Below are 26,581 nucleotides of genomic sequence, written 5' to 3' on the forward strand. Positions count from 1 at the left end.
CATAAAATTAACTTTAATTTAATATATAGTATGCGAAAAATAATTTAAAGCAGCTTTCAGTATTAATTAATGATACCAAACAAGCAGCTTTCATAGCTCAGTTGGTTAGAGCACCCGTTTAGTAAGCGGGAGGTCTTGAGTTCAACTCTCAATGAAAGCAATATGCATTTTTTTTCCATACTTTGTCCTTCCTTTATAATCACTCTTATTTTATGCCAAATTCACGGTACAAAAACCACAAACTGAATATAATTATGCATTTATACAATCAGTATCACACATTAATAACCAGTATAGCTACTAACACACAAATATCTCTCCCCAATGGATCATGCTCTCGCACAACCTATAACCATTTATCACACTTCCAACATTAGGATTCCTCTCAAGCTCAACAAATATCTATCATCTATTTCTATTACTCGGTATGGAAAGTCAGACATCCAACACTACCCTATGACTCCTCTCAATCTCAAAAAATTCCGAATACAACAAATTTTACTTTCCACAATATTCAACTCAAGGTATTATATTAGCAAAAAAATATCTATCATCCATTTGTGCAGGTCCATTTGCACATTAACATCATTATGATCTCAAGCTCAAACTTTCTACATATCATCCATTTGCACATATTGAATGCCTGAAATTTTTTTTCACATTTTACATTAAATTCAAGGAATTATATCGGCTACAAATATCTACTTTTATAACTCCATTTGAATAAAAATTGAACAATACGCGAATGAAGGCAACTAAATTTGCAGTGTGAAAAAACAAAGAATTGAAGCAGATAAAAAGAAGAGAGCACCCAAATAATAGGAATTTGACGGATTCGAGCTTGTTCAACGGCCTTAACAACATTTGGAACAATAGCTGCGCCGCCTATAACATGCACCGGACCGCCGGGATGAATGAAATCTTTCTACAAAAAGCAGAGTGAATTTGATCCATAGCATAAGATTATGAAAACGTAAGGTTAAAAAGCAAGAAAATTGAAAGACCTGCATATCAATGTTAGAAGGGATAAACTTTATTCATTCAAGTGTGTATACAAACTGTGGAGGTACACGCCTAAAATAGGCAAAGGAAATTTACATATGGTAAGATATTACCATGATTTACCTTAGCTAAAATTAGGGAAGAATAATTAGAATTAATTCCGTGATCTTTTCATATCTTCCGTAATCTTGCATATCTTCAACACTCCCCCTCAAGTTAAGTAAGGGGATTTCCCATTCTTAACTTGCCCAATACTCCACCAAAACTCCTTGCATCTACAGCCTTCGTGAGGATATCTGCTAACTGGTCCTTTGAACGGACATATGGGAGATCTATCACTCTTGCCTCTATATTCTCTTTGATGAAATGTCGGTCTACTTCAACATGTTTTGTTCGATCGTGTTGCACCGGATTTTCTGATATACTGATCGCTGCTTTATTGTCACAAAAGAGTTTGCACGGCTCCTTTGCCATCAAGCCAAGTTCTGTCAGTAACTTCTTTAGCCACAGAATCTCTGTTATCCCACTTTTGATCCCACGGAATTCTGCTTCCGCACTTGATAGAGCTACCACCTTTTGCTTCTTGCTTCGCCAAGTTACCAGGTTACCCCCAACGAAGGTAAAGTACCCTGCAGTCGATTTTCGATCATTTGGGTTCCCTGCCCAATCTGCATCTGTGAACCCGTGTACCTCCAAATTCCCGTGATTCTCGAACAAGATCCGTGACCTGCTGTGCCCTTCAAATAGCGCACAATTCTCAGAGCTGTTTCCCAATGATCAACTTGAGGCTTATGCATGAACTGGCTGACGATTCCCACAGCGTATGCAATATCAGGTCTAGTATGGGAGAGATAGATAAGTTTACCCACCAGTCGTTGATATCTCGTTTGGTGAGTGAGTTCGGCTCCTTCAGTCAGTCGAAGACCATGATTCTGCATCATTGGGGTCTCTGTGGGCTTGCAATCTAGCATCCCTGTCTCAGCCAAAAGGTCTAAAACATACTTCCGTTGACTTATAAATATCCCCTTCTTGGATCGCATCACCTCAATACCTAGAAAATATTTTAATAGGCCCAAATCCTTCATTTCAAATTCGGTAAACAGGTTCTCCCTTAATTGTCTGATTTCTTCCTCATCATCCCCAGTAAGGATCATATCATCCACATAAATGATTAGACATGTGATCTTCCCTTCCTTCCTTTTTAGGAACAGAGTATGGTCTGAATTACTCTGTTTGTATCCATACTTTTTCATTACTTCAGTAAATCTTCCAAACCATGCCCTTGGTGACTGTTTCAAACCATAAAGTGTCTTTTTGAGTTTACACACCTCTCCTGCCTTGAATTCCCCATCAAATCCTGGTGGGGCTTCCATATAGATTGGTCGAGTTAGCTCCCCATGCAAGAAAGCATTAGTTACATCAAACTATGTAGTGGCCAGTCTTTCGTTGCGGCAATGGAGAATAGCACACGGATAGTACTCATCTTTGCTACCGGCGAGAAGGTCTCTGCATAATCGACCCCATAGGTTTGAGTATAACCTTTCGCTACTAGTCTTGCTTTATAACGATCAATCGACCCATCTGGTTTCCTCTTGATCGTGAAAACCCAGCGACACCCCACTGGTCTGGATCCCTCAGGCCTCATACATACTTCCCACGTTTTATTCTTCATTAGTGCCTTCATTTCTATAAGCATTGCTTCTCTCCAATGTGGGACTTTTATTGCCTCTTCTGCTGTCCTCGGGAGTTCCTCTTCCTCATATAATGCAGTCGTGAAGGCCCTTGCCATTTCAGTTAGATTTGTCGTTGCCAGATTTGCCACTGAATATCTGCTTTTCTTTGATATACGCTCAGGATTGTACCTTTTGGGTGGAATACCCCTTGTGCTCCGGTCTGGGAGTATGTATTGTCCTGTGTCTCCATCAATTGCAGCACTCTCCGTTGGTTCTGCATTAGTCTCATTAGGAATACTCGTACTATTGACTTCAGTTTCAGTGGTTACCTCAGATATCACTGGAGGGGGACTATCAGGCGTGGGTGATTGAGGAGGCTCTGCTGGTGACAAGATGGGCTCGGCGGCAGTACTAACTGTCTCGGTTGGTTCCGCAGCAGATTCGCTTGGTGATGACACGAACCAATTTAGGGGTCCACTTGACCTATCAATAGCATTTCTACTCTCCCCCTGACCGCTAAGATTGGTGTAGTAGTACTCACATTCCAAGAAATTACAATTCATGGTCGTTATAATCTTCCTAGACGATGGATCAAAGCACCTATAGCCCTTTTGATTCATTCCATACCCCAAGAAAACACACTTTATAGCGCACGCGGAAAATTTTGTTCTCTCGTGTTTGGGAACATGAACATATACCGAGCATCCAAAGATTTTAAGAGGTAAGGTAAGGGGTGCAGGTATATCGGCCAGTGAAGATAAAAGCTGCAACGGGGTTTTCATTTTCAAAATTTTTGTAGGAAGACGGTTCACCAAATAAACAGACGTAGCAACAGCCTCAGGCCATAAAAATTTTGGAACATTAGAATAAAAAAACAGAGCACGAGTTATTTCCATAATGATCCTATTTTTCCTTTCGGCTACTCCGTTTTGTTCGGGGGTATATGGGCATGAGGTTTGGTGAACTAATCCTCTATCCCTGAAAAAATTTGACATTTCTCGATTAACAAATTCCCTCCCATTATCAGACCTAAGGACCTTTATAGTTGTCTGAAATTGAGTCTCGATAAGTTTGTAAAAGAGAACGAATTTTTCAAAAACTTCAGATTTGTTTTTCAAAAAATACACCCACGTCATTCTCGAACAATCATCCACAAATAATAAGAAATACCTAAAACCATGATCACCAGTAACAGGCGCGGGGCCCCAAACATCAGCATGCACAAGTGAAAACAGACTCTTAACACGAGTTTCAGTAGACTTAAACGATTGTCTGTGGCTTTTCGCCAAAACACACGATTCACAATCAAAATTTTTAAGATGCGAAAAATTCGGAAAAAGTAGTTTAAAATAACCCAGAGATGGATGACCTAAACGTCTGTGCCACAACCGAGCGTCTCGAGTTGCAGATCCGTGAGCCAGCATTGCGGCACTGCCTTGGTGAGCCATCTCGTCAACATAGTAGAGGCCTTGACGCTCAGTGCCACGCCCAATTATCCTCCTCGTCCTGATATCCTGTAAAACACAGAAATTGGGATGCATTAGTAATGTACAATTTAATTCCTTCGTCACGTGACTAATAGACATCAACTTGTGTGACAATTTGGGAACATAGAGACAATTTGACAATTTTAACGTCGGGGAGATCTCAATTGTTCCACTCCCCTCTACTGAAGTAAATTCCCCATCTGCAGTTTGTATCTGACTTTTCATAGTCCCACAAAAATTCACAAAATCCTGTCTATCATGGGTCATAGTATCGGTTGCTCCACAGTCGAAAATCCACCGGTCATCTTTCCTCCTAGACTTATGTTGTACTGTACATGCAATAGGCTCTTTATGCAATATTTCGAAACTATTGGGGCTAATGAACAAGTCATCACACAACATGGCGTTCTTTTTCGGATTAATCAAAACATGGGGGGCAGAATGTAAACTTCGGGGATCAAAATGAAAATTTTCGGAATATGGAGGATTAAGCTTCAAATTAGAATATGGGCTAGGTTTAGAAAACCCTAGCCCATTACCTCCACAGTCGAACCCGCCGCTCTCCACTCCTGCGATCCGTTCGGCGACCGCTGCCTGGCCGACTTCCTCCGCTCGCTTGCCGCCGCCGCCGCCGCGTGGAGTGACACCATCAGTTCCCGGTCCACGAGCGGTGCCCTCTGTTCCACCGGTTTCCTCCATCCCGATGGCTAATCTAGCCTTCCCTTTTTGACCCTCATCCCACCATTCCGGGAATCCAATCAATTTGAAGCAATTTTCTCTGGTATGTTTGTTCATTCCGCAATTTGAGCACCATAATTTTGTTTTATCGGGCTTGGTGGCTCCGCGGCGGCCGTTGGTGGCGGTGAGCGGTCCTCCGGGTCGGAGCGGTGTTGTCTGCTGTGGTGGTCGGAGCGGTGTTGTCTGCTGTGGTGGTCGGAGCGGTGTCTGTTGTGGTTGGAATCTGGTTTGTCGGGCTCCAAATCCGAGTCCTATCCCATTAGATGTTGTGGTTGAGTCGGGATTCACCGATGGCATGATCTTTAGCCGTATGGCTTCTCGTTTTACCCAGCCATATGCAACGTCTATTGGAGGCGTTGGACTCTCCTTTAGGATGTCCCGTCTGGTTCCTTCGAATTGGGAATTTAATCCCGCCAAGAATTTGTACAATCTCTTCTGATTGATAATGTCTCGATACTCACATATTCCTTTATCGCAGCAGGTGATGGTCTTGGTTTGGCATCGATCAATTTCGATCCAAATCCCGTGCAGTGTCCTCCAGTAGGTCTCCAGATCCGTGTCCCCTTGGACAATCCGGCTGGCCTTGTCCTCCAAATCGTATATCATGTATGAATCTGTCGTGCTTTGGTATGTTGTGGCCAAGCTATCCCAAATGGCCTTCGCACTTTGGTGGTGTGCGAAATCTGCCACGATTTCGATCTCCATGTTGTCCACGATCCAGGAAAAACCACCAAATCGGTTTCTTCCCACTCCAGATAATTCTTATCGGTTGGTTTCGGGGGTTCCGGCACTCCGGTGATGTGCCGCAATGCCCTTCGGCTCCCGATAGCCACCCGCATCAGTCGGGCCCCTAGTGCATAATTTCTTCCTTTTAACTTGAATGCTACTGTGACATTCTTGCTTGCTCTGAGTTTGAGATCACCGGTCTTGACATCTTCTTCGTCTGCCATTTCAGGTTCGGTTCGTCCGTCACCGCCTTCTGGTCGGGACAAGTATTCGGGCTGTGATGAAATTATCTTCTGAGCCTTTGATTATTTGGCTCTGATGCCATGTTAGAAGGGATAAACTTTATTCATTCAAGTGTGTATACAAACTGTGGAGGTACACGCCTAAAATAGGCAAAGGAAATTTACATATGGTAAGATATTACCATGATTTACCTTAGCTAAAATTAGGAAAGAATAATTAGAATTAATTCCGTGATCTTTTCATATCTTCCATAATCTTGCATATCTTCAACAATCAATTACAAGAAGGGCGGTATTCTTCCAGTTTGAGTCTACCATTGCTGCACCTCTAAATCTTTGCTGTTTTTTCCTTTTCACAATTTTATCGGTGATCGTTTATCTTGAGGCCTTCGTCATATGTGAAAACAGGCCAGCACAATGAAATTATGACTCTTTAATCAATAATATTTCGTGCTTGAGAGTACAAAATTATGTTTCTAACTTTCAAGGGATTATTGATAAAAAGATCCGTCCCAAACAATTTTTGGCAATGTAAGTTAAAGAAAATACTCCCTCCGTCCCCATTAAACATGGACAACTTTCCTTTTTAATTTGTTCCAATCAAGATGACTCATTACTAAAAACGAGAACCTCTTTATTTCTACTTTATTCCTTCTTTCTTACTTTACTATCTCCACTTCACACACAAATAAAGTTGCATAAATTCCCGTGCTATTTAAGAAATGGGTCATCTTTCTTGAGACAGAGGGAGTATGTTAAAGAATAGGAAAGAAGAATAAAATATGAGAGAAAATAGAAAGGAAAGTGAGTGATGAAATAAAGCAAGAGTGATTGAATGTCAAATTAGCAATATTTGCAATTTTGATTAATAAAGAGATAGTGTGTTCGCACCAGAAGAAGATACTGCTAGGATACTATTATAATTATATGTCCTAATAATCCGTATCAGACCATCTTCTTGGAGCTGAGTAATTGTTACAGGTGAATGCTATAGGGTGTATAAATAGCTATATATCGAATTCAATGATTCACACACAATTTTGAATAGTCATTTAATTAATTATTCTTCTGAATATCGATAGATAGTTACAATATTGTCAATTTGGAGTAAAATTGTAAAATAAGTTAATTACCACTTACTCGCTTGTAAAAATATTTCATACATTTGAATTTTACATAAATCCATCAATTTATATAATTTTTTTGCAAAAAACATATAAGTAATAATAATATTATGAGAAAATAAAATCTTAATTGCATATATGTTACGACCTTACTCCGCGGCTTTCCTATCTTAGCTCGCGACAATCGAGATCAGCGATAATACGCGAATTCAACACTTGAATGATCAAAGAGAAACGTTTTTATTGAATGAACAACAAGTTTGCACAATAGGAACAATCAAAGAAGAGGAGGAACTCTAGATCCACGATCTAAGCTCCAATTACAATCTCAACATTATACTCACACACATAACCGAAAAGAAGAAGCAACTCTACTATTTATACTCTTCATCTTAGCTCACTTAACTAACTAACACCCACGTGTTCGACTCCCATTGACTGTAACACGTCATAGCTTCACCTCATTGGCCACCGCATCTCAACTAGTCCACGTCATCAACTAACTCGGTGCATGTGATGTCGCGTTGCATGCATGTGATGTTCTTGTTATAGCCATGCATGCAACAATTCCCCCCTCTTAGGGTTCCTTGTCCACACGGAACCACGGAAATCTTGCCATTATCACCTCAGCAAACTCCCAAGAAGCATCGGCAGGTGATTTTCCCTTCCAATGAATAAGCCATTTTGTGGCTGCTTGATTCTGCCGTTTCACCATCTTTCTGTCTAGAACGGCTTGAGGAATGGCATCGTTGATGTGGGATATATCTGGTACATCAATAATAGGGCCGGTAGGTGGAGATGCCGGCTTCAATAATGACACATGAAACACATCATGAATTGTAGCCGAAGGAGGTAGATTCAACTTGTATGCAACTGCACCAATTTTGTCTAAAATCTGATAGGGTCCGAAATATTTAGGCTCAAACTTGTGATGTTTTCCTCGTACTGACTTCTGTCTATATTCCCTCAACTTCAACCAAACCCACTCCCCAATCTCAAACTCCTTATCACTTCTATGTTGATCAGCCTGTCGCTTCATTCTCTCGGCCGCCTTCTGCACATTTCGCTTGAGTATTGCAAGCATTTCTTCTCTATCTCGCAGAGCAAGGTCTACTGCCTCAACATTTGAATCACCAGGTAGATATGGAACATGTATAGGCGGTGCAAAACCATACAAAGCTTCGAATGGAGTCATTTTAATGCTTGAGTGATAGGTAGTGTTATACCAAAATTCAGCTAAGCCTAGCCATTGAACCCAAGTGTGTGGCTTCTCACCCATGGCACAACGTAGGTAACATTGCAGGCTTCGATTTACAATCTCAGTTTGACCATCAGTCTCCGGATGATATGCCGTGGAGTACAGTAGCTCAACTCCTAACAAACTCATAAATTCTTTCCAAAAATTTCCCACAAAAATGGAGCCTCTGTCACTCACAATACTCACTGGCATTCCATGAAGTTTAAAGACTGAATCCATGAATACTTCAGCTACCTTCTTAGCTGTGAAAGGGTGAGATAAGGCCATGAAATGAGCATACTTACTCAGCCTATCGACAACCACAAATATAGTGTCACAGCTTTGAGAGTTAGGCAAGGCTTCAATAAAATCCATAGAGATATTTGTAAAAATGGCTGTAGGAACTGGAAGTGGTTGCAATAATCCAGCTGGAGAGAAGTTGCTCGGCTTATATCTTTGACACACCACGCATACTCGTACAAATTCTTTAACATCCTTTCTCAATTTGGGCCAGTAAAGCAGAGCAGATATCCTCTTAAAAGTTCCCAATACCCCAGAGTGACCAGCCACAGCAGAATCATGGAAAAGAGACAGAATCTGAGCCTTTAGGGCTAAGTCGTTTCCCACAACTAATTTTCCTTTCCTCCTCAACTCATCATTGTTCCAGCTGAACATAGGATGAAGATTGGCATCTTGTTGTTTCTCTGTAATCAATTTTTGTATCAGAGAGTCCTGCTTCCATGAAGCTTTAATCTTGGTGATTAATTCCAGAGGGATTACAAAAGAAGTTAAGGCATAGGTCATCACCTCAGGCACCCGGGATAAGGCATCAGCCACTGAATTTTCACTCCCTCTTCTATATCTTATCTCATAATCAAATTGCATAAGCTTAGTCATCCAAGCTTGTTGAGTAGGAGTAGTCAATTTTTGCTCAATCAAATATTTAAGACTTTGATGATCAGTCAATATAATGAACTTCTTACTCTGCAAGTAATGATACCATTTCTTAATTGCCATCAATATAGCCAACAACTCCTTCTCATAAACTGATAATTTCTGATATTTAGGAGACAGAGCTTTACTGATGAAAGCCAATGGATGTTTATCTTGCATTAACACAGCCCCAATGCCCACTCCAGAAGCATCAGTCTCCACCACAAACTCCTTAGAAAAATCTGGTAAAGCCAAAACTGGGGCTGTAATCATAGCAGCTTTAAGCTTCTCAAAAGCTTCATGTGCCTCCATTGTCCATTTGAATCCATTTCCTTTTATCACCTCTATCAAGGGTCTAGATATCACCCCGTAGTTATGCACAAATCTTCTATAATACCCAGTTAGTCCCAAAAAACTCCTCACATGTTTAACAGTCTTAGGTTGAGGCCAGTTCTTAACTGCTTCAATTTTCCCTTCATCTGTTGACACCCCTTTTTCAGATATAACATGGCCAAGATATTCCACCTTCTTGCACCCAAAATTACACTTGCTTCTTTTAGCTAACAAACTGTGTTCTACCATCAACTCCAAAACTATCCTCAAATGTTGCTCATGAGCCTCTTGATTGCTGCTATATATGAGAATATCATCAAAGAAAACCAATATAAATTTTCTCAAGTAATCTCTGAATATGGTATTCATCAAATTTTGGAATGTAGCAGGTGCATTTGTTAAGCCAAATGGCATAACTAGGAACTCATAATGCCCTGAGTGAGTTTTGAATGCAGTCTTATGGACATATTCAGGCTTCATCCTCACTTGCCAATATCCTGACCTCAAATCGATTTTTGAAAACCATGCTGCATTTCCTAACTCATCCAATAGCTCTTCAATCACAGGAATAGGATATTTGTCTTTTACAGTTATAGCATTCAAGGCTCGGTAGTCAACACACATTCTCCAAGTAGCATCTTTCTTTTTCACAAGTACAATAGAACTAGCAAAAGAACTCTCACTGTGTCTTATGACTCCAGCCTCAAGCATTTCATCAATCATTTTCTCAATAACATCTTTTTGATGTGCAGCATATTTATATGGCCTCATGTTCACTGCCTCTGCACCATCCTTCAAAACAATTTTGTGATCTTGTTTCCTTTGTGGAGGTAAAGCTCTTGGTTCTTCAAACACAGTAGTAAATTCTTTAAGAATCCGGCCAAGATTGGGCCAAATTTCCTCCACACTAGCTGCATAACAGTAACCAGCATCAATTTCCACTGATGGTATCCATTGATTCCATTTTCTTTCATCTAAATCTTCTTCCTCTGGATTCAGTATATGCAGAAAGTTCAACTGATCAGCCTTTGGTGACCACCTTTCACCTTGTAACATTACCTCTTTACCATTGAAACAAAAGACCATGCTAAGATTATTGAAATTCCACTTAATCTCTCCCAGAGTAGACAACCACTCTCCACCTAATATGAGATCATAAGTCTCCAGATTAATGAGATACACTTCTCCTTGAAATTTAGATCCCTGCATCTCCCATTCTAATCTGCTACATTTTTTATTACACTGCAGGATCTGGCCATTTGCTACTTCCACCGCCTTTGAGTTAACAGGAAGTAGCTTGCAATTGAGGTTGCTAGCCATTTTAGCACTTAAGAAGTTATGAGTGCTACCAGTATCTATCAAGATTCTTATGGTTTTTTTCTGACATCTTCCTCTAATTCTCATTACTTGAGGACTATCTTTTCCCCAAACCGCATGTAAGGAAAGTTGTAATTCAGACTTATTTCCTTCTTCTTCTTCCTCAGATTCTGATTCCACTTCACTATTCATTTCTTTTCCTACTTCAAGTAATTGCACAACATACGATTTTCTCTTACTGCACTGATGATTGGGGGTAAACTTCTCAGTACACCAAAAGCATTCCTTTCTTGCTCTCTTCTCATCCAATTCTTTAGGAGTCAGGTTTGTGCTAGCTCTAACCCCCCCAAATTTAGTAGCATCCTTATTACTTCCGTTCCAATTACTCACGGCTCCCACCTTATTAGTAGCAGTCACAGCCATTGGTTTGCTACTTGAATAAAAGCTACTGTGAGCTTGCACACTGCTCTGGCTCATCTTAGTTTTAACACCTAGAGCTCTAACAGTTAACTCTTGCAATTTAGCTAGAGAATAAGCTTCAGCTAGTGCCTTAGGTCTAAACATACGCACTGGCATTTGTAACTCATCAATTAATCCGGATAAAAAGAAGCTCAAGGCTTGATCTTCTCTAATTCCCGCTCTAGGATATAATTCATCGAAAGTATCCATATAGTCTTGGAGCGTACCTTTTTGTTTTAGGTTTCTGAGCTCAGCCAATGGATCCTCATACGCGTGCGCACCAAATCGAGCAGCTAGAGATGAGCTATAGCTCGGCCAGTCCGCATATGCCATATCTCCATGCAAGCTCTCAAATCCTCGATGCCACTGTAATGCCTTCCCTTCCAAGTGAATCGCGGCCACTCTAACCTTCTCCTCCTCTGATACTTTAGCTACTTGGAAGAAATATTCAGCTCGCATCATCCATCCTTCAAAACCGTCTCCATCAAATTTAGGAAATTCATATCGTGTCGATCTTCCTCCATTTTCATACCGATTCCATCTATTACTCCCTTCACCATTTTCCATTTCATTATTTTTCTGATTCTGCAAATTAAGTGCCGCAATTGTTTGCGACAACTCCATTATTTCGCTCTTATGCTCTTCTCGCATCTCCTGCATTTTTTGCTCCATTATCTCGATCATTTTCTTCTCCATTTCCGCGCCCCGAGTAACCGTTCCGATGTCCGGAGATCGATTGCTCTGAATACCAATTGTTACGACCTTACTCCGCGGCTTTCCTATCTTAGCTCGCGACAATCGAGATCAGCGATAATACGCGAATTCAACACTTGAATGATCAAAGAGAAACGTTTTTATTGAATGAACAACAAGTTTGCACAATAGGAACAATCAAAGAAGAGGAGGAACTCTAGATCCACGATCTAAGCTCCAATTACAATCTCAACATTATACTCACACACATAACCGAAAAGAAGAAGCAACTCTACTATTTATACTCTTCATCTTAGCTCACTTAACTAACTAACACCCACGTGTTGGACTCCCATTGACTGTAACACGTCATAGCTTCACCTCATTGGCCACCGCATCTCAACTAGTCCACGTCATCAACTAACTCGGTGCATGTGATGTCGCGTTGCATGCATGTGATGTTCTTGTTATAGCCATGCATGCAACAATATATTCAAATAGAAAATTCAGAAATATTTTAAAACAGGCTCATATTTTCTTGTATGGAAGAAATTAGACATTGAAGCTGCATTACAGTACATCATATAGGTTAGACACCTATTTATTGTGCCAATCAATCAGAGAATAAAACCTTTTATCACAACATATGGAGTATAAATCATTGGCTGCAAATAAGAATCCCTGCTCGGCAAACGACTGATAATGATCTTAGCACTAGTATGAATATTTCTTAATTTTCTTTATCAATTTTTTCATTCACTAAATTGAGTAATTTTCTTTATAAATGAATGTTCCTTAATTTCCAACACCTTACATGATTCTAATTGTGCTTCACTATTTCATTCACCTTGTGTAACTCTTTCATCAAGTTTCACTGGAGACACAGTCCCCATGTCGTTGCATTGCAACAACGGGTTCGCTACACCTGGAGCACCGGAAAGACATGGATGCGCATCTTGTTCGAAGACAATAGTAGCAATACCTGACAGTAAAGTTTATAGTAAGGAGAAGCTTCTCTAGACCTCACTTGAGGATTGAGGTTGAAAATGTTCGTGAACATGGAGATTGACGTGCATAAAGCAATAGGAAGGATGCAGAAACAAACTACCTGTGCTGGCACGGAAGAGCTAAAAATGGAGTGGTTGGAGTTGTCTGGCAAATGGGGCATAAAGCATCATCCCCTTCTGAGTTTGAAGACTTATCTTTTGAGAATGGACGGAGAACTTTTCTGAGAGACGACGAATTGAGAAGTGGAAGAAGCAGCAACAACATTTCCTGCACATAATGCCATGCTTTATTCCACATAGCATCTTAACATATTTGGCCAAATAATGTTTCTGACAAATGCTTCCAAGAAATGATAGAATTTACCGAAAATTCATTCCACACTAGCTGCCGGTTCATGTACTCAAAGCTCACAGATCGATTCATATTAGGACTTCCATAGACAAGTCTCGCTCGTAAGGCTCTCTCAGTAAGACTCCTATACCTGCATAAACATAAGATCAATTACAATTAAGGTAAGATTGGTCCATGTTAAGTTCTTTTCAAAGTTTTATATTTACAAATCTGCAAGACTCAAGCTTTTATTCAAACATACTCCACCATTCAGACAAAAGAACAAATTGCTATTGGACTCAGTGTTTCAGTCAGCCACAAAGGTATGATGTTATTCAGATACCAAAGAAGATTATTAAAGCAAATCATTCTCTTTGAGCTGTACGAAAAATACAAAGGCTGCATAAGAATAATTACCTTCCTGTCAAAAGGAATATGAGCAGGTTTCCAAAGGATGCAGCTTTATAAAATCCTTCTATACGTTGTAAGATAAACCAACCCCGACGAGCTAGTGATCTCTGGACAAAGGAGATGATTAGAACATATTCGAAAAAGGGCTGACTTCCATATATTTGAGCGAGTACATTCAGATGTAAGTACATCATATATCATGCGCATATCATGCACAGCTACTAGAATTAAATCTTGCAGAGATAAGAAGCACCTGCTCAGTGTCACCCCATCTACGGAAAGCAGAAAATGATTGAAGTCGGGCCCAAATATACTGACCACCAACAGTAGCTATACAGTACCAGATCTTCTGTGAAACAGTTAATCCTGGCCCCTCCAGCCCCATTCTAACTATAAGAATGTACGTAGAAGCATAAGTGTAAAGCCTCGCCATTATAGGAAAAAGATCCGCAATTCAATAGAACACCAAGGGTATACTGAACAAAAACAATTATCGTTTTCCTAATTAAAAGACTTCCAATGCCTCTCTTCTGTAAGACACAAAGGCATAATGTATAACAGTTACTGACTGAATATGTATTTTTATCAAAATGGGAGACAACAAGACCCCTAAGTTCAACACATCAACTTTAATAAACACTTACTAAAGATTAATTCTAAGCCCTACTTCGAAGGGGCTAAAGGAATATAAGGTTTTCCTAGCTAGTAGTTAACTTATTGACGAGGCTGCTATTTTACCACTAGCTACACAATTATGTAAACATAGTCTAGTATCACAAGGTTGAAGTTATTAATCAGCCTAACATGCCTGAGGATAAGGGACAGGTTGAAGTTATTAATCAGCCTAACATGCCTGAGGATAAGGGACAGGTTGAAGTTGTTAATAATCAGCCTAACATGCCTGAGGGACAGGGTGAAGTTATTTGCGATTTTGTAATACATAACACTGTTACTTCTCATAATATAAGTGAATTTCTCCAATATCTTGAAGCATTCAGTCACCAATTTATTGCACATTTTCCATATGCAGTAAACAATCACCATATAAGGATAATTACTATCACCATATAAGGATACTCAGAACAACAGATAAAGTACCGGAAGAAGAAAATAAGTAAATAGTCACTGACCTTTTACCCTTGGCTCAACTGCACGTTCATCCCTATACCTCAAGTTCATGAGAGCATTACCAGGTGTAGGCTTATCAACCCATATTGAAAATCGCCATATAAGAAACTCAAGAAATGCATCGAGTTCAGGCTCGTATTGGAATAGCATTCCTGGCTAACCCCAAAAAAGGGAATGGAAATCAAATGCCTGTGAACTTTCAATTAATTATCAAAGCTTCTGGTCCAAGAAAACTCAATTAACAGCATGGTGTTTACCTTCAGTAAAGAAAAAACTTTAACCAACTGTTCTTTTAACATGGCTGACATTTCAACGTCAAGCCTTCCAGCATCTACCTGATTAACTCTAGATATTTCAACTGGGATCATCTCCTATCAGAAACCACAAAAGCACAATCGCAGCATTAGGGCGAAAGCTGGGAGCATCCAATAAGGATATCTTTTGATAACCAGTAGGTCTTGATCTGCTAAAAGTAATTCAGTTTCAACAACCAAAACATTTAGACCGTGAATGTCAAGTGTTTTAATGTCTTACGTTCTTGATTTGAATGGGTTTGAAACTCCCAACTTCTTTTGCGGAATAATTTGAAGGTAGGAAAATAAAACATCGAGGTGTGATCTTTTGCCGTTAGGGTTTCACTACTTTTCTTAAGAACATTAATACCCACAGAATCACCAAGCTCTATCAATCTTGTGTTTTCCTACATCTATATTCTATATGCATTGTCAAGAATTCACAAGAAAACCTCTTAAGAAGCAACACCAAATATTTAACAAGCTTATCCAACTGATGTAAACTAATTGGAAAAGTTAATAATTAATCGAAAAACTGTTAATTTCAGTCAACTCCTGCATACTGGGAGAGTCAAAATGTGATGAAATTGAAGTAAACAAGAAGAATTATGCGTCCTAGACAGCTCAGTCAACAAATTCTACCCCTCTCAGCAACAAGCAAACTGATAAAGATGGGATTCTTCAAACATCAATTAGCCCAACATCTCAGAATTCAGTTGTTGGATTGAAGATAGATTAAATATTAGATTTTCCCAACACAAACAATTAACAAAAAGTTAACGCAATTTCACTAGTAAGAAAAAACTACCAACAGGTACAGATTCTTCAAAAATGCACACATCGATGCAGACTACTGCTACAAATTTCCCTCGATTCAGCACATCATTTCTATCGCTCCTTCCCTCGAAAAAAATAAAAATGAAGAAAGCAAAAGCCCCAAAAGCAATTACCTACCGTGTGAACAGATTGCCATTGAGGAATTAGCTTCAGATAAGTGTTGAACCACGCATCCTCCGGCGGAGGAGGATTGGCAGAATTACCGCTGGTAGACGAAGACGACGAAGCTAGGATTTGTCTATCCATTACTGAATTAACTAGTTCCAAATTTCTACAGCTTATTCCAATAAATGATGGATTTTTTGCGTTTGTGTGCGTGTTCACTGTGTTCCTCACCACGAGGTTTCTACGTGCTGCAACAATCATACAGATTTTTTCCTCTTAATTCTGAGGGTTATTCTCGTCATTTAAAACGGGCACGCACATTCATAAAGATATTTACATGATAAAAAGTGGCACTTTAGGTTGGTTTTATTTCTGAATAGTGCTAAATGGCCACGTTATAGCCAGCCATAAAAATAAAAAATTAATAAAAGTTAGTGCATTTAATGTCATTTCGGTGAAATCAAATACCTCTAAAAAGTATAAATTTTATTTGGACAAATGTACCCTTAATTATGACATACTATAAATATGAAGAAACTAGTATAATTTATTCAATTGGATTATACATTAACTCATGTTGCATCAAATTTATATAAACAAAATCAAATTTAATAATGTTACATGATTAATTCAATTTTATCTTATATTTATAATACCAACGCATCGTGATAAGTATTTACGCACGAATAAAAGTATTGGTCCGATATTGAAATATTGGCATATTGCAATGATAAATTCAAATTTTTATTTTTAGCTTTAATTGTTAGTAAATATATTAAAATATGAAAATAATATTACATAAAAGATAAATGCATTAATATGTAGACTGTGAGTGGATTCTCAGAGGTAATATTATTATGATTTATTTTATTTAGTGGTTTAGCATATTTACATGAATTATAAAATATGAAATCAGGATTTACTTTTTATTCAAATATAAAATATATGTGTCATTGTATTATTTAAATATTTTTTTATTCTTTAAATTAAATTATTGAAATAAGTAAAAGTTGTAAGCTAATACTTATGGAGTACACGGTGATGGTGATGGTGATGGTAATGATGTTAAGTTATGTAGTAACTGAGTAGCACATAGTATTATAGTCTATATTAACAGTAATAATATTAATTGCTATTATTATTAATTAGATTATATCACAACTTAATTGGAAGTATATAAACATATAAACTATTATGTATAACGTTACATTTTTGTACATATTTTAATGCACAATTGGTAAAGTAAGAGAGAGAAAGAAAGAGAGAGAGAGAGGAAGAAGAAGACAAAAATTATTAAAGTATTGTTAGAAAAGAATGAGTCTCACACTCTCACTTCAATTGAAAGAAAAAAGTTTTCCAAATTAGAAAGTATATATTCTTGTGAGACGAACTAAAAAATGCATATTATTGAGGGACGAAGAAAGAATATTATAGGCTTATAGATTACTAATATACAAATGCAATATGGGAATGATTTTGATTTTTATAAGAGAGTGGGAGATTGCCAGAGACTTATGGGAATGGGAATTTCATGTTTAAAAAAATATTTATTCTATTTTAAGATTTATTATTTTTAAAATAAAATTTAAGTTAGAATTTACGTAATGTGTTTAAAATAAAAGAAAAGAATAACTATGTAAACACAACTATATCATAGTATATACAAAATAATTAGTATATTGATTTATATAATTATATTATAATACACCCTATAATTTTAGTATATTTGATAATCTTAAACTATAACATAATAAAAATATTATAGACTATTTGATTTTAAAAATAAATTACTGAAAACAGAAAAGTAAAAAATAAATGAATAAAAGAAAGAAATGTAAAAATCGGAATAAAGAAATGAAACTAAAAAACAACTACAATTAAATAGAAAGGGTAATAGTGTAAAGTTATTGGAGCAATTAATAACCTATTTGAATCATTAATAGCCAATAATATCAAAATTTACTAAAATGCCACTGTATGGCCAGCCACATTATGGCTGCATAGCATTTTCCTTTATTTTTTGACTTATCTTTATTCATATATACAGTTGTTTACAAAATTTAATGGCAATATAATTACTAGTAGTAGTATTTTACAAACAATTTAGTGGTTTCCAAAAAAAGCTCTACTAAACATAGGTAATGGTATTATATAGTAAGTGTGAGGTGGTGTTTGATTTCCTAGAAAATAATGCTCTCTTGGTTCCATAGAAATATGTCATATTTTCTTTTTCGTCCGTCCCATACAAATAGTTCATAACTATTTATGGTAACATTTTTCTCCTTTTTTATTTTATCATTTATGGCCACACCATACACTACACAATTTCAACTAATTTTTCTCCTTTTCTTTTACTTTATCAATTACATATTAAAACTCGTGTCAAACTCAAATAACCTATTTCTATGGGACGGAGAGAGTATCAAAATGCAATTTAAGATTGAGTTGTGAGATAATTTTAGTCATAGGGGTTAGTTATGACTAATTATCCCATAATTATCCATCTATGATTGAATTGTTGGATTTGAATCTCATGAACTAAATACACTACATATTTTATCGCGAGATACAATCTTACAAACGGAACGCCCCAAAAGTACAGTACTTTTTATTAATAAGCATTTTTACGAACAATTTATTACTCCATCACACGAATTCAATCTTAAAATCATGTAACATGCTCTTACTGGGGATATATCTAATATTCCTAATTCCAGATAATATCCTAGGATGACATTCCAAAATTTATAAGGCCATCCGCAATGACGCCTAGCGTACCGCCTAGCCGAGCGTCGGCACTAGGCGGTCCATTGCAACCGCCCAACGGATTTCAGAATTAAAAACCGCCGAGCGCTCGGCGGTTTTGCGGCGCTAGGCGGTGCGCTGGGCGATCCGCTCGGCGCTATTACAGCGCCCGAATCACCTAGCGCACGGCCGAGTACTCTATTACAGCGCCCGAATCGCCTAGCGCTCGGCGCTATTACAGCGCCCGAATCGCCTAGCGCTAGGCGGTGCGCAGAATTTTTTTTTGAAACACTATATATATGCGGTTTGCACGTGATTTTCATTCGCACCACTTGTTTTAACGAGTACTCTCTCTATCTTAATTTCTGTACAAGATCAACACCGAGAAATGGAGAACACCAACGAAGGTACTCCAGTGACGAGCGGGTCTCAAACTCCCCCGGTACCCGTGGGAGGTGGATGGGGTCCGTTGCTAGGGTACTACAACATGTACCCGTGGCAGGGGATGATGCCCGGGATGGCAGCCGAAGGAAATATGCCCGGGATGGCAGCTGGGGGGAGTATGCCGGCGTGGTAGGGGGTACCGGGGATGCAACCCGGTATGCAGATGATGTCGGGGTAGGCGCCCGAGATGCAGATGATGCCGGGGGGGTGCCCGGGATGCAGATGATGCCGCGGGGGGGGGAGGGGGGACGGCGATGCAACCCCCGACAGGGGGGTACCGGCGACGCAGGGGACGCCGGGGGAGGAGGACGTCTATCGCCCCAGTTTTAATTTTTCGACTGCTTCTTCGCACACATCGACCCCAACGGATGCGCAGTTCACGCAATTTGATGTTTTTTCCTTAGAGGAGTTGGGGTTTGATATTCTCGGAGTTCCGGATACTCCCGTTCAAAAGAGGGAGCAGTGCAGGGTCATGGCGCCCCAAAGAAGAAGGGCAAGAGGAAGAAGGTCGGGGAGTCGTCGCAGCCGGGTGAGGACGACGGCTCGGTACGGAGAAGGTGGACGGATGCGGAGAACGTCGAGCTGTCCAAGGCGTGGGTGAGTGTTTGCGACGATCCTCTCGTTTCTAACAACCAGAGGATCGTCAACTTGTGGGGCAAGATAGCAGCAGCCTACCAGAGATTTTGCCCGGAGGGGAGGCGACGCAACGGGGAGGATTGCTGGAAGGGGTGGGACCGAATCAGGGCTGTCGTCTCCCGATTTTTTGGTTTGTACGCCAACGCCCTCCGCATGCAGAGCAATGGCCAAACAGAGGAAGACTACATGAGGATAGCGGAGAAAGCATTCCCCCAGCCCGGGTTGTATAAGGACTTCACCTACTGGAACTGCTATCTTGTGTTGAACGACTCCGAGAAGTTCCGAGTAGGTGTCGACGCTGACTAGCCGAAGAAGCAACGACTGAACTATACCGGTGATTTCAGCGGCAGCAGCGGTGGTTCCCACGACCTCCCCGAGACGGCCCAGGAGGGTCCCGACCCCTCGTTCGTTCGCTCGCCGAACTCGCCCGGTTGGGCACAAGCGGGCTCAACGGGAGGCGAGGGGGGCAGCCGGGGGTTCACAAGAGGTCCAGTCGGCATCCTCCCTTGGCCAATCCACAGCGGATCTCAAATTCTTCGCGCGTCAACAAACGCGCAATCAGATGGTCAAGACGATGGTCGAATGGCGGGCGGCGGTGGACCCCGTGGAGAAGAGATTGCTTCAAACATTGCTCCTGAGCATGCAGGAGGATTTGGAGGCGGCACAGAGGGAGACCGGCGGGAGAAGAGGCGGCGGCGACGGTGGCGACGGAGGCGGAGGCGATGGTGGCGACAGCGACGGAGGAGACGACGACAGAGACGAGGAGTGAATTATTGTACTTTTTTTTAATTATTGTAATTTTTTAAAATTATTGTACTTTTTTTAAATTATTGTACTTTTTAAAATTTTAATAGTATTATTAATGTTTCCCGTATATGTCTCGTAAATTAAATTCCGTATATTGTGTGATTGTTAATTATTTCATTTTTATATAATTGTTATTAGTGATATGGCTAGTGATGTGGCTAGGCTATGGCTGGGCTATGGTTGGGCTATTTGCTTGTTTTAATGATGTGGCAGAAGGATTTTTAGTGTTGATAATATGGCAGGAGGAGTTTGTGGCTAGGCTATGGCTGAGCTATTTCTATTGTGAATGGCCTAAGTTAATTCACAAAAATTAATTCTATTTTAGAACCGCACAAGACATGCAACATATTTGAAAATCTTCTTCTTTTTGTAGGCGAGAGATTGAATCTCTCATAACTCCAACAATAGATTTAAACCTCAATACTTTTAGGTAATTATACTTGCACAAAAGTTTGATTATTGCATACCTATCAAACTCTACGACAATATATCACAGCTACTGTAGAGAGCGTGACAATTTCGAATTCTCCTACTACAGAGAAGGAAAATTATGTGTATTGGATAGTGATACTATGAGAGTGTTGATGGATCGACTGCATACATGAAGGAAAGGAATATCGAGGGATCATGTTGGCAATTGAAACTAAAAATATAACATATAACTGTCCCATATCGGTGTTAAGATAAAAACTGAAACTAGTATATAAGTCTCATGGGCCCCTCCTCCTATCACCAATTGGTTTTAGGATGGAACCCATGGATTTCTATCATGGTATCAGAGCGGGTCGCCGACTGTGGGTCATATTTAACTGACCCAGCAGTATATCTGGGCTGAAACCGAAAAAAAATGACTGACCCAGCAGTATAACTGGGCTGAAAATTTGGGCCAAGTGGTCCCAACCGATCGAAAAAAATTGGACCGATTGTCCAATCGATTAGAAAAAAGTCCAACCCCTCCAAGGTTCACCTTGAAGGGTTTGAGGGAGGGTGTTGGCAATTGAAACTAAAAATATAACATATAACTGTCCCACATCGGTGTCAAGATAAAAACTGAACCTAGTATATAAGTCTCATGGGCCCCTCCTCCTATCACCAATTGGTTTTAGGATGGAACCCATGGATTTCTATCAATTTCATATGATGAGCTTTAGGGACCGTCGGATCAATCTCTGATCCAAAACATGTTTTAATCTCAGCCGTTGATTGCATATGACCGTTGGGATTGAAATTGTATAAATAGTTTGTTGAAGTTTAGTTGAAACAGTTAGATAGACTACTCTCAATTGATTGAATAAGATTTCCTTTTCAATTCTCAACCGCCATCTTCTCCGATACACACACACACTCGATCCCCTCATACTCTAACAATTGGCGCCGTCCGGTGGGAAAATCAATTTGGGGATAAATCTTTTCTGGTGGAGACGGATCTGCAACAACGATGGAATCAAGATTTGAAGTGGAGAAATTTACAGGCAAGAACGATTTCGCACTTTGGAAGATGAAAATCCGTGCGATGCTTACTCAACAAGGTCTAGCTTCCGCTTTGTCGATTAAGGGGAAGGAAACCGAATCTGTGGATCTTGGTGAGAAGAGTGCTCAACAACGTGCAGATATTGAGGCGAAGGCTTTTAGCACGATCGTTCTCAGCCTTGGTGATAAAGTTCTGTAGGAAGTAGCGAGAGAAACGACCGCTGCAGGTATAATGGCTAAACTGGAAGATTTGTACGTCACTAAATCACTTGCAAATAGGTTGATTATGAAGCAACGACTGTATTCCTATAAGTTTTTGGAACAAAAGGGGGTATTAGAACTGTTGGAGGATTTTAATAAAACCGTCGATGATCTGGAGAATATTGATGTGTCTATTTGTGATGAGGACAAGGCAATTTTGTTATTGAATGCCCTCCCATCAAATTATGTTCCACTTCGTGATGTGATCTTGTATGGCCGTGAGAAAACCGTGGCATTCCTTGAGGTGCAGTCGGCCTTGAGATCAAAGGAGTTGCAGAGTATGGAGGTGAAGTCAGGTAGCTCAATGTCTGAGAGCTTGAATGTGAAGAAATTCAAGGGGAAGAAGCCATACAAGAAGTTCAATGAGCCCTCCAAGAACACCTCCAATGATCAAGAGGAGACCCGTTCTTGCCATTGGTGCAAGAAGCATGGCCATTTAAAGAAGGACTGTTATGCCTGGAAGAGGAAACAATAAGAAAGTGGGGGTAAGGTGGTGAATTCAGCCGAGGAGGTTGAAGATGATGAGGTTCCAGTAGCCTTGAATGTAATGGACAGGAAGGAAAATGAGTCTTGAATTATGGACTCTGGCTGCAGTTTCCATATGAGTCACAATCTATCTTGGTTTGAAGACATAAAAGAAATATCTGGATCTGTTATCCTAGGGAATAATCAGATATGTTTAGTAAAAGGAGTTGACACTATCAAGCTGAGAGTTGAGAATGGATGCAGTATTACGCTCTATTCAGTCAGATACATCCCAGAAGTTAAAAGAAATTTAATCTCATTGGACTCACTTGAAAGAAAGGGGTGTAAGTTTGTATCTGAAGCTGGGGTGATGACTGTCAGCAAATCAGGGAAAATATTGATGAAGGTAGAAAGAAAGGGTAGTTTGTACTACATGACAACCACTGCGTTGAAAGCAGATTCAGAAGAGCTTGTGCTCTTGTTACATAAAGTTTGAAAGTGTGGCATTCTAGGCTTGGTCATCCAGCCATTGGAACTGTGAAAGAGCTGATTAAAAGGGAACTTGTGCACTGTGATGATGCTGATAGTGATTCAGTAAATTGTGAGGATTGTGTATTGGGCAAGGCAAAGAAGCTGAGTTACCCGAAGGCCATACACACATCAACAAAGCCACTTGACTATGCACATAGTGGCTTATGAGGACCTACTCAGGTGAAGTCCATTGGAGGTGGAAGATATTACATGAGCATTATTGATGATTTCTCCAGGAAAATATGGATTTACATACTAAAGGAGAAATCAGAGGCTTTCATGAAGTTCAAAGAATGGTGCATTGAGGTGGGGGCAAAAAAAGGCATAAGTCTGAGATGCTTGAGAACAGACAATGGTTTGAAGTATTTGTCATGAGAATTTGATGAGTTTTACAAGTCTAGAGGCATCAAGAGACATAGAATAGTTCATATGAATCCACAACAAAATGGTGTGGCAGAAAGGGAAAACCTCACTATCGTAGAAAGAACCAGGTGTATGCTACTGGCAGCTGGTTTTGAGAAGAGGTTCTGGGCAGAAGCAGCCTCTACTGCTATGAAATTGATGAACAAATGCCCCTCATCTAGTTTGAATGGGGATATACCAAACAATAAGTGGTTTGGTAGGAACAGCAGCTATGAGAATTTGAGAACCTTTGGCTGCAAAGCTTTTGCACACATCAAACAAGGAAAATTGGAAGCAAGAGCTGTTAAATGCATCATGATAAGGTATCATCCAGGAGTAAAAGGCTACAGGCTTTGGTGCATCGAGTCTGGGAATGGAAAGGTCATCATCAGCAGAGATGTCATCTTCTGCATGCTCCATTTCAAAAAGAAGGCAGATGCAGAAACTAATAAAGAAACTAAGAATATGGACATTTCTAAAATTGAGGTGGAGCATGAAGAGACTCAGCAGAATCAAGAATCCGAGGTCTCTGATGCCCCACAGTCACCACAGCAGCCACAACAACCAAGCCCAGCAGCTTAAAGTAGCTGGAAATTAGCCACGGACAGAGCTAGAAGAAACATAAAGCCTTCTTCTAGATATTCTGATGCTGAGTTCTTGTTCTTCTGCCTGATGGTGGCAAAGGAGGTTGAATACTCAGAGCCTAGAAACTATGAGGAAGCAGTTGAGAGCAAAGATTGGGAAAAATGGATGCAAGCTATGATAGATGGAATTGACTCAATATTGAAAAATGGTACATGGGTGCTGGTGGAGAAGCCAGATGGAAGAAGGATAGTGAGCTGTAAATGGATCTTTAAGAAAAAGATAGAAGTTGCTGATGAAGATAAGGTTAGATATAAAATTAGTGGCTAGAGGTTTCACACAGGAGCATGGGATTGACTATGATGAAGTATTTTCCCCTGTGGTGAAACATACCTCAATAAGGATTCTATTGGCAATAGTGGCAAGAAAGGATCGGGAACTTGAGCAGTTAGATGTCAAGACAACTTTTCTGCTTGGTGATCTGAAAGAAACCATTTATATGGCCCAGCCAAAGGGTTTTGTGAAGCCTGGAAATGAAGGCAAAGTTTGCTTGTTGAAGAAGAGCATCCATGGTTTAAAGCAGGCTAGCCGTCAGTGGCACATGAAATTCAATACTCATATGATCAAAAGTGGATTCCTAAGGTCTTGCTATGATGAATGTGTTTACATAAAGAGTGTAGGTGGAGCTGTTGTAGCTTATCTACTTCTATATGTAGATGATATGCTATTAGCAGGGGCTGATTTGGAGGAAATTCAGAAAGTAAAAGGAGACCTCAGAGCTGCTTTTGAGATGAAAGACCTGGGGCCAGCTAGAAGAATTCTTGGCATGTCTATAATAAGAAAGAGAGAGAAGAGACAAATATGGCTGACATAAGCTGATTATGTAGCCAGATAGCTCAAGAAGTTCAAGATGGAAAATGTGAAAGAGGTTTCTGTTCCTATGGGCCAGCATTACAAGTTAACTGCAGATCAAAAGCCAAAGAATGAAGTTGAGGAAAGAGAGATGCAAAACATGCCATATGCAAATATTATTGGTAGCATAATGTATGCTATGATTAGTACACGGCCTGATATAGCACATGCTATATCAATAACTAGCAGGTATATGACTAGTTATGGAAAGGAACATTGGTCAGCATTAAAGTGGCTTGTGAGGTATCTGCGGGGAGCCACAAATGTTGGTATTCTGTTTGATGGAAATAGTGAACATGAGGGTGATGCACTGAAGGGATGGAGTGATTCTGACTTTGCTAGGAACCTAGATACCAGAAGGTCACAATCAGGCTACTTATTCACACTCTATGGTTCAAAGATAAGTTGGAAGAGTAGTTGCTTTATCTACTACTGAGGCTGAGTTCATGTCACTAACATCAGCAGTAAATGAGAGTTCTTGGCTCAAGGGGATATTGAAGGATTTTGGAGTAGTTCAAGATTATGTGAGCATTGGCTGCGACAAAACTAGTGTTAAGATAGGTATACTGAAAAGCATATTTCGAGTATGTTGCACGAATAGAATTGCTTGTATACAATAAACTCTACAATCCACTTTTGACCCAAGACGAGAAGAAGTAATTTTATCGCATTGGTGTTTGCTTGTGCATTTATAAGATGTTTCCCAAACATTTAAATGTATAAGAAGCAAACAAGTTTGATTCTTCTGCATAGTAGACTGGTCGTGAGCGACGTTCACAGAAGGTGACGCAATCGGTCCTTTGCAGAAGAGAAATAGAATTTCACAACCTAGATAGGCTTTGGCTACCTATCGTGAAAGGTTGTAGTGTCAATCCGCATGTTTCCTTACCTTAGGAAATAAACGACACTGGTGTGGTATAACACTTGTAGCACCTCGAAAAATTTGCGACTTTTGTTTTAATTAATGTGGATGTTGAATGGGAATTTCTTTTATGAAATTTATTTGTTTCTAGGTAATTGAGTTAATTATGTGAAATAAGTTGTTGTGAGATATGTGGAATAAGGGTGAATTATTTTCCAATGTGTGGATTAAATTAAATGGGATCATGCATAATTGTTCTAGCCATTTTTGTTGGAATTTTCGGCCCTCTTACTTATTAGAAATAATATTTTCTTTCTTAGATTTAATTAATTGTTTTGGGATATTTATCCAAATTAAATCCAAAACCAAAATACCCCTAATTTATTCT

At 39.6% G+C, this 26,581-nt stretch overlaps 1 protein-coding gene and 1 non-coding gene across 2 annotated transcripts; one reads left to right on the forward strand and one right to left on the reverse strand.

Moving 5' to 3' along the window:
• The first annotated feature begins 86 nt into the window (after positions 1-86).
• TRNAT-AGU lies at positions 87-160 on the forward strand. Its single transcript has one exon. It is a non-coding gene; the product is annotated as a tRNA-Thr (tRNA).
• Positions 161-12,495: 12,335 nt separating this feature from the next.
• Positions 12,496-16,323, reverse strand: LOC121789408 (peroxisome biogenesis protein 2-like). The gene is made up of 8 exons (XM_042187882.1): positions 16,089-16,323; positions 15,099-15,212; positions 14,844-14,997; positions 13,967-14,103; positions 13,720-13,820; positions 13,336-13,453; positions 13,073-13,239; positions 12,496-12,946 (listed from the first exon to the last, which is right to left on the reverse strand). Exons 1-8 carry the CDS (start codon positions 16,215-16,217, stop codon positions 12,829-12,831), a joined length of 1,038 nt encoding a protein of 345 aa, XP_042043816.1. The 5' UTR covers positions 16,218-16,323; the 3' UTR covers positions 12,496-12,828.
• Positions 16,324-26,581: the final 10,258 nt, after the last annotated feature.

The sequence above is a fragment of the Salvia splendens genome, unplaced genomic scaffold (assembly GCF_004379255.2).
Source record: "Salvia splendens isolate huo1 unplaced genomic scaffold, SspV2 ctg232, whole genome shotgun sequence".
NCBI classification, from domain to species: Eukaryota; Viridiplantae; Streptophyta; class Magnoliopsida; order Lamiales; family Lamiaceae; genus Salvia; species Salvia splendens.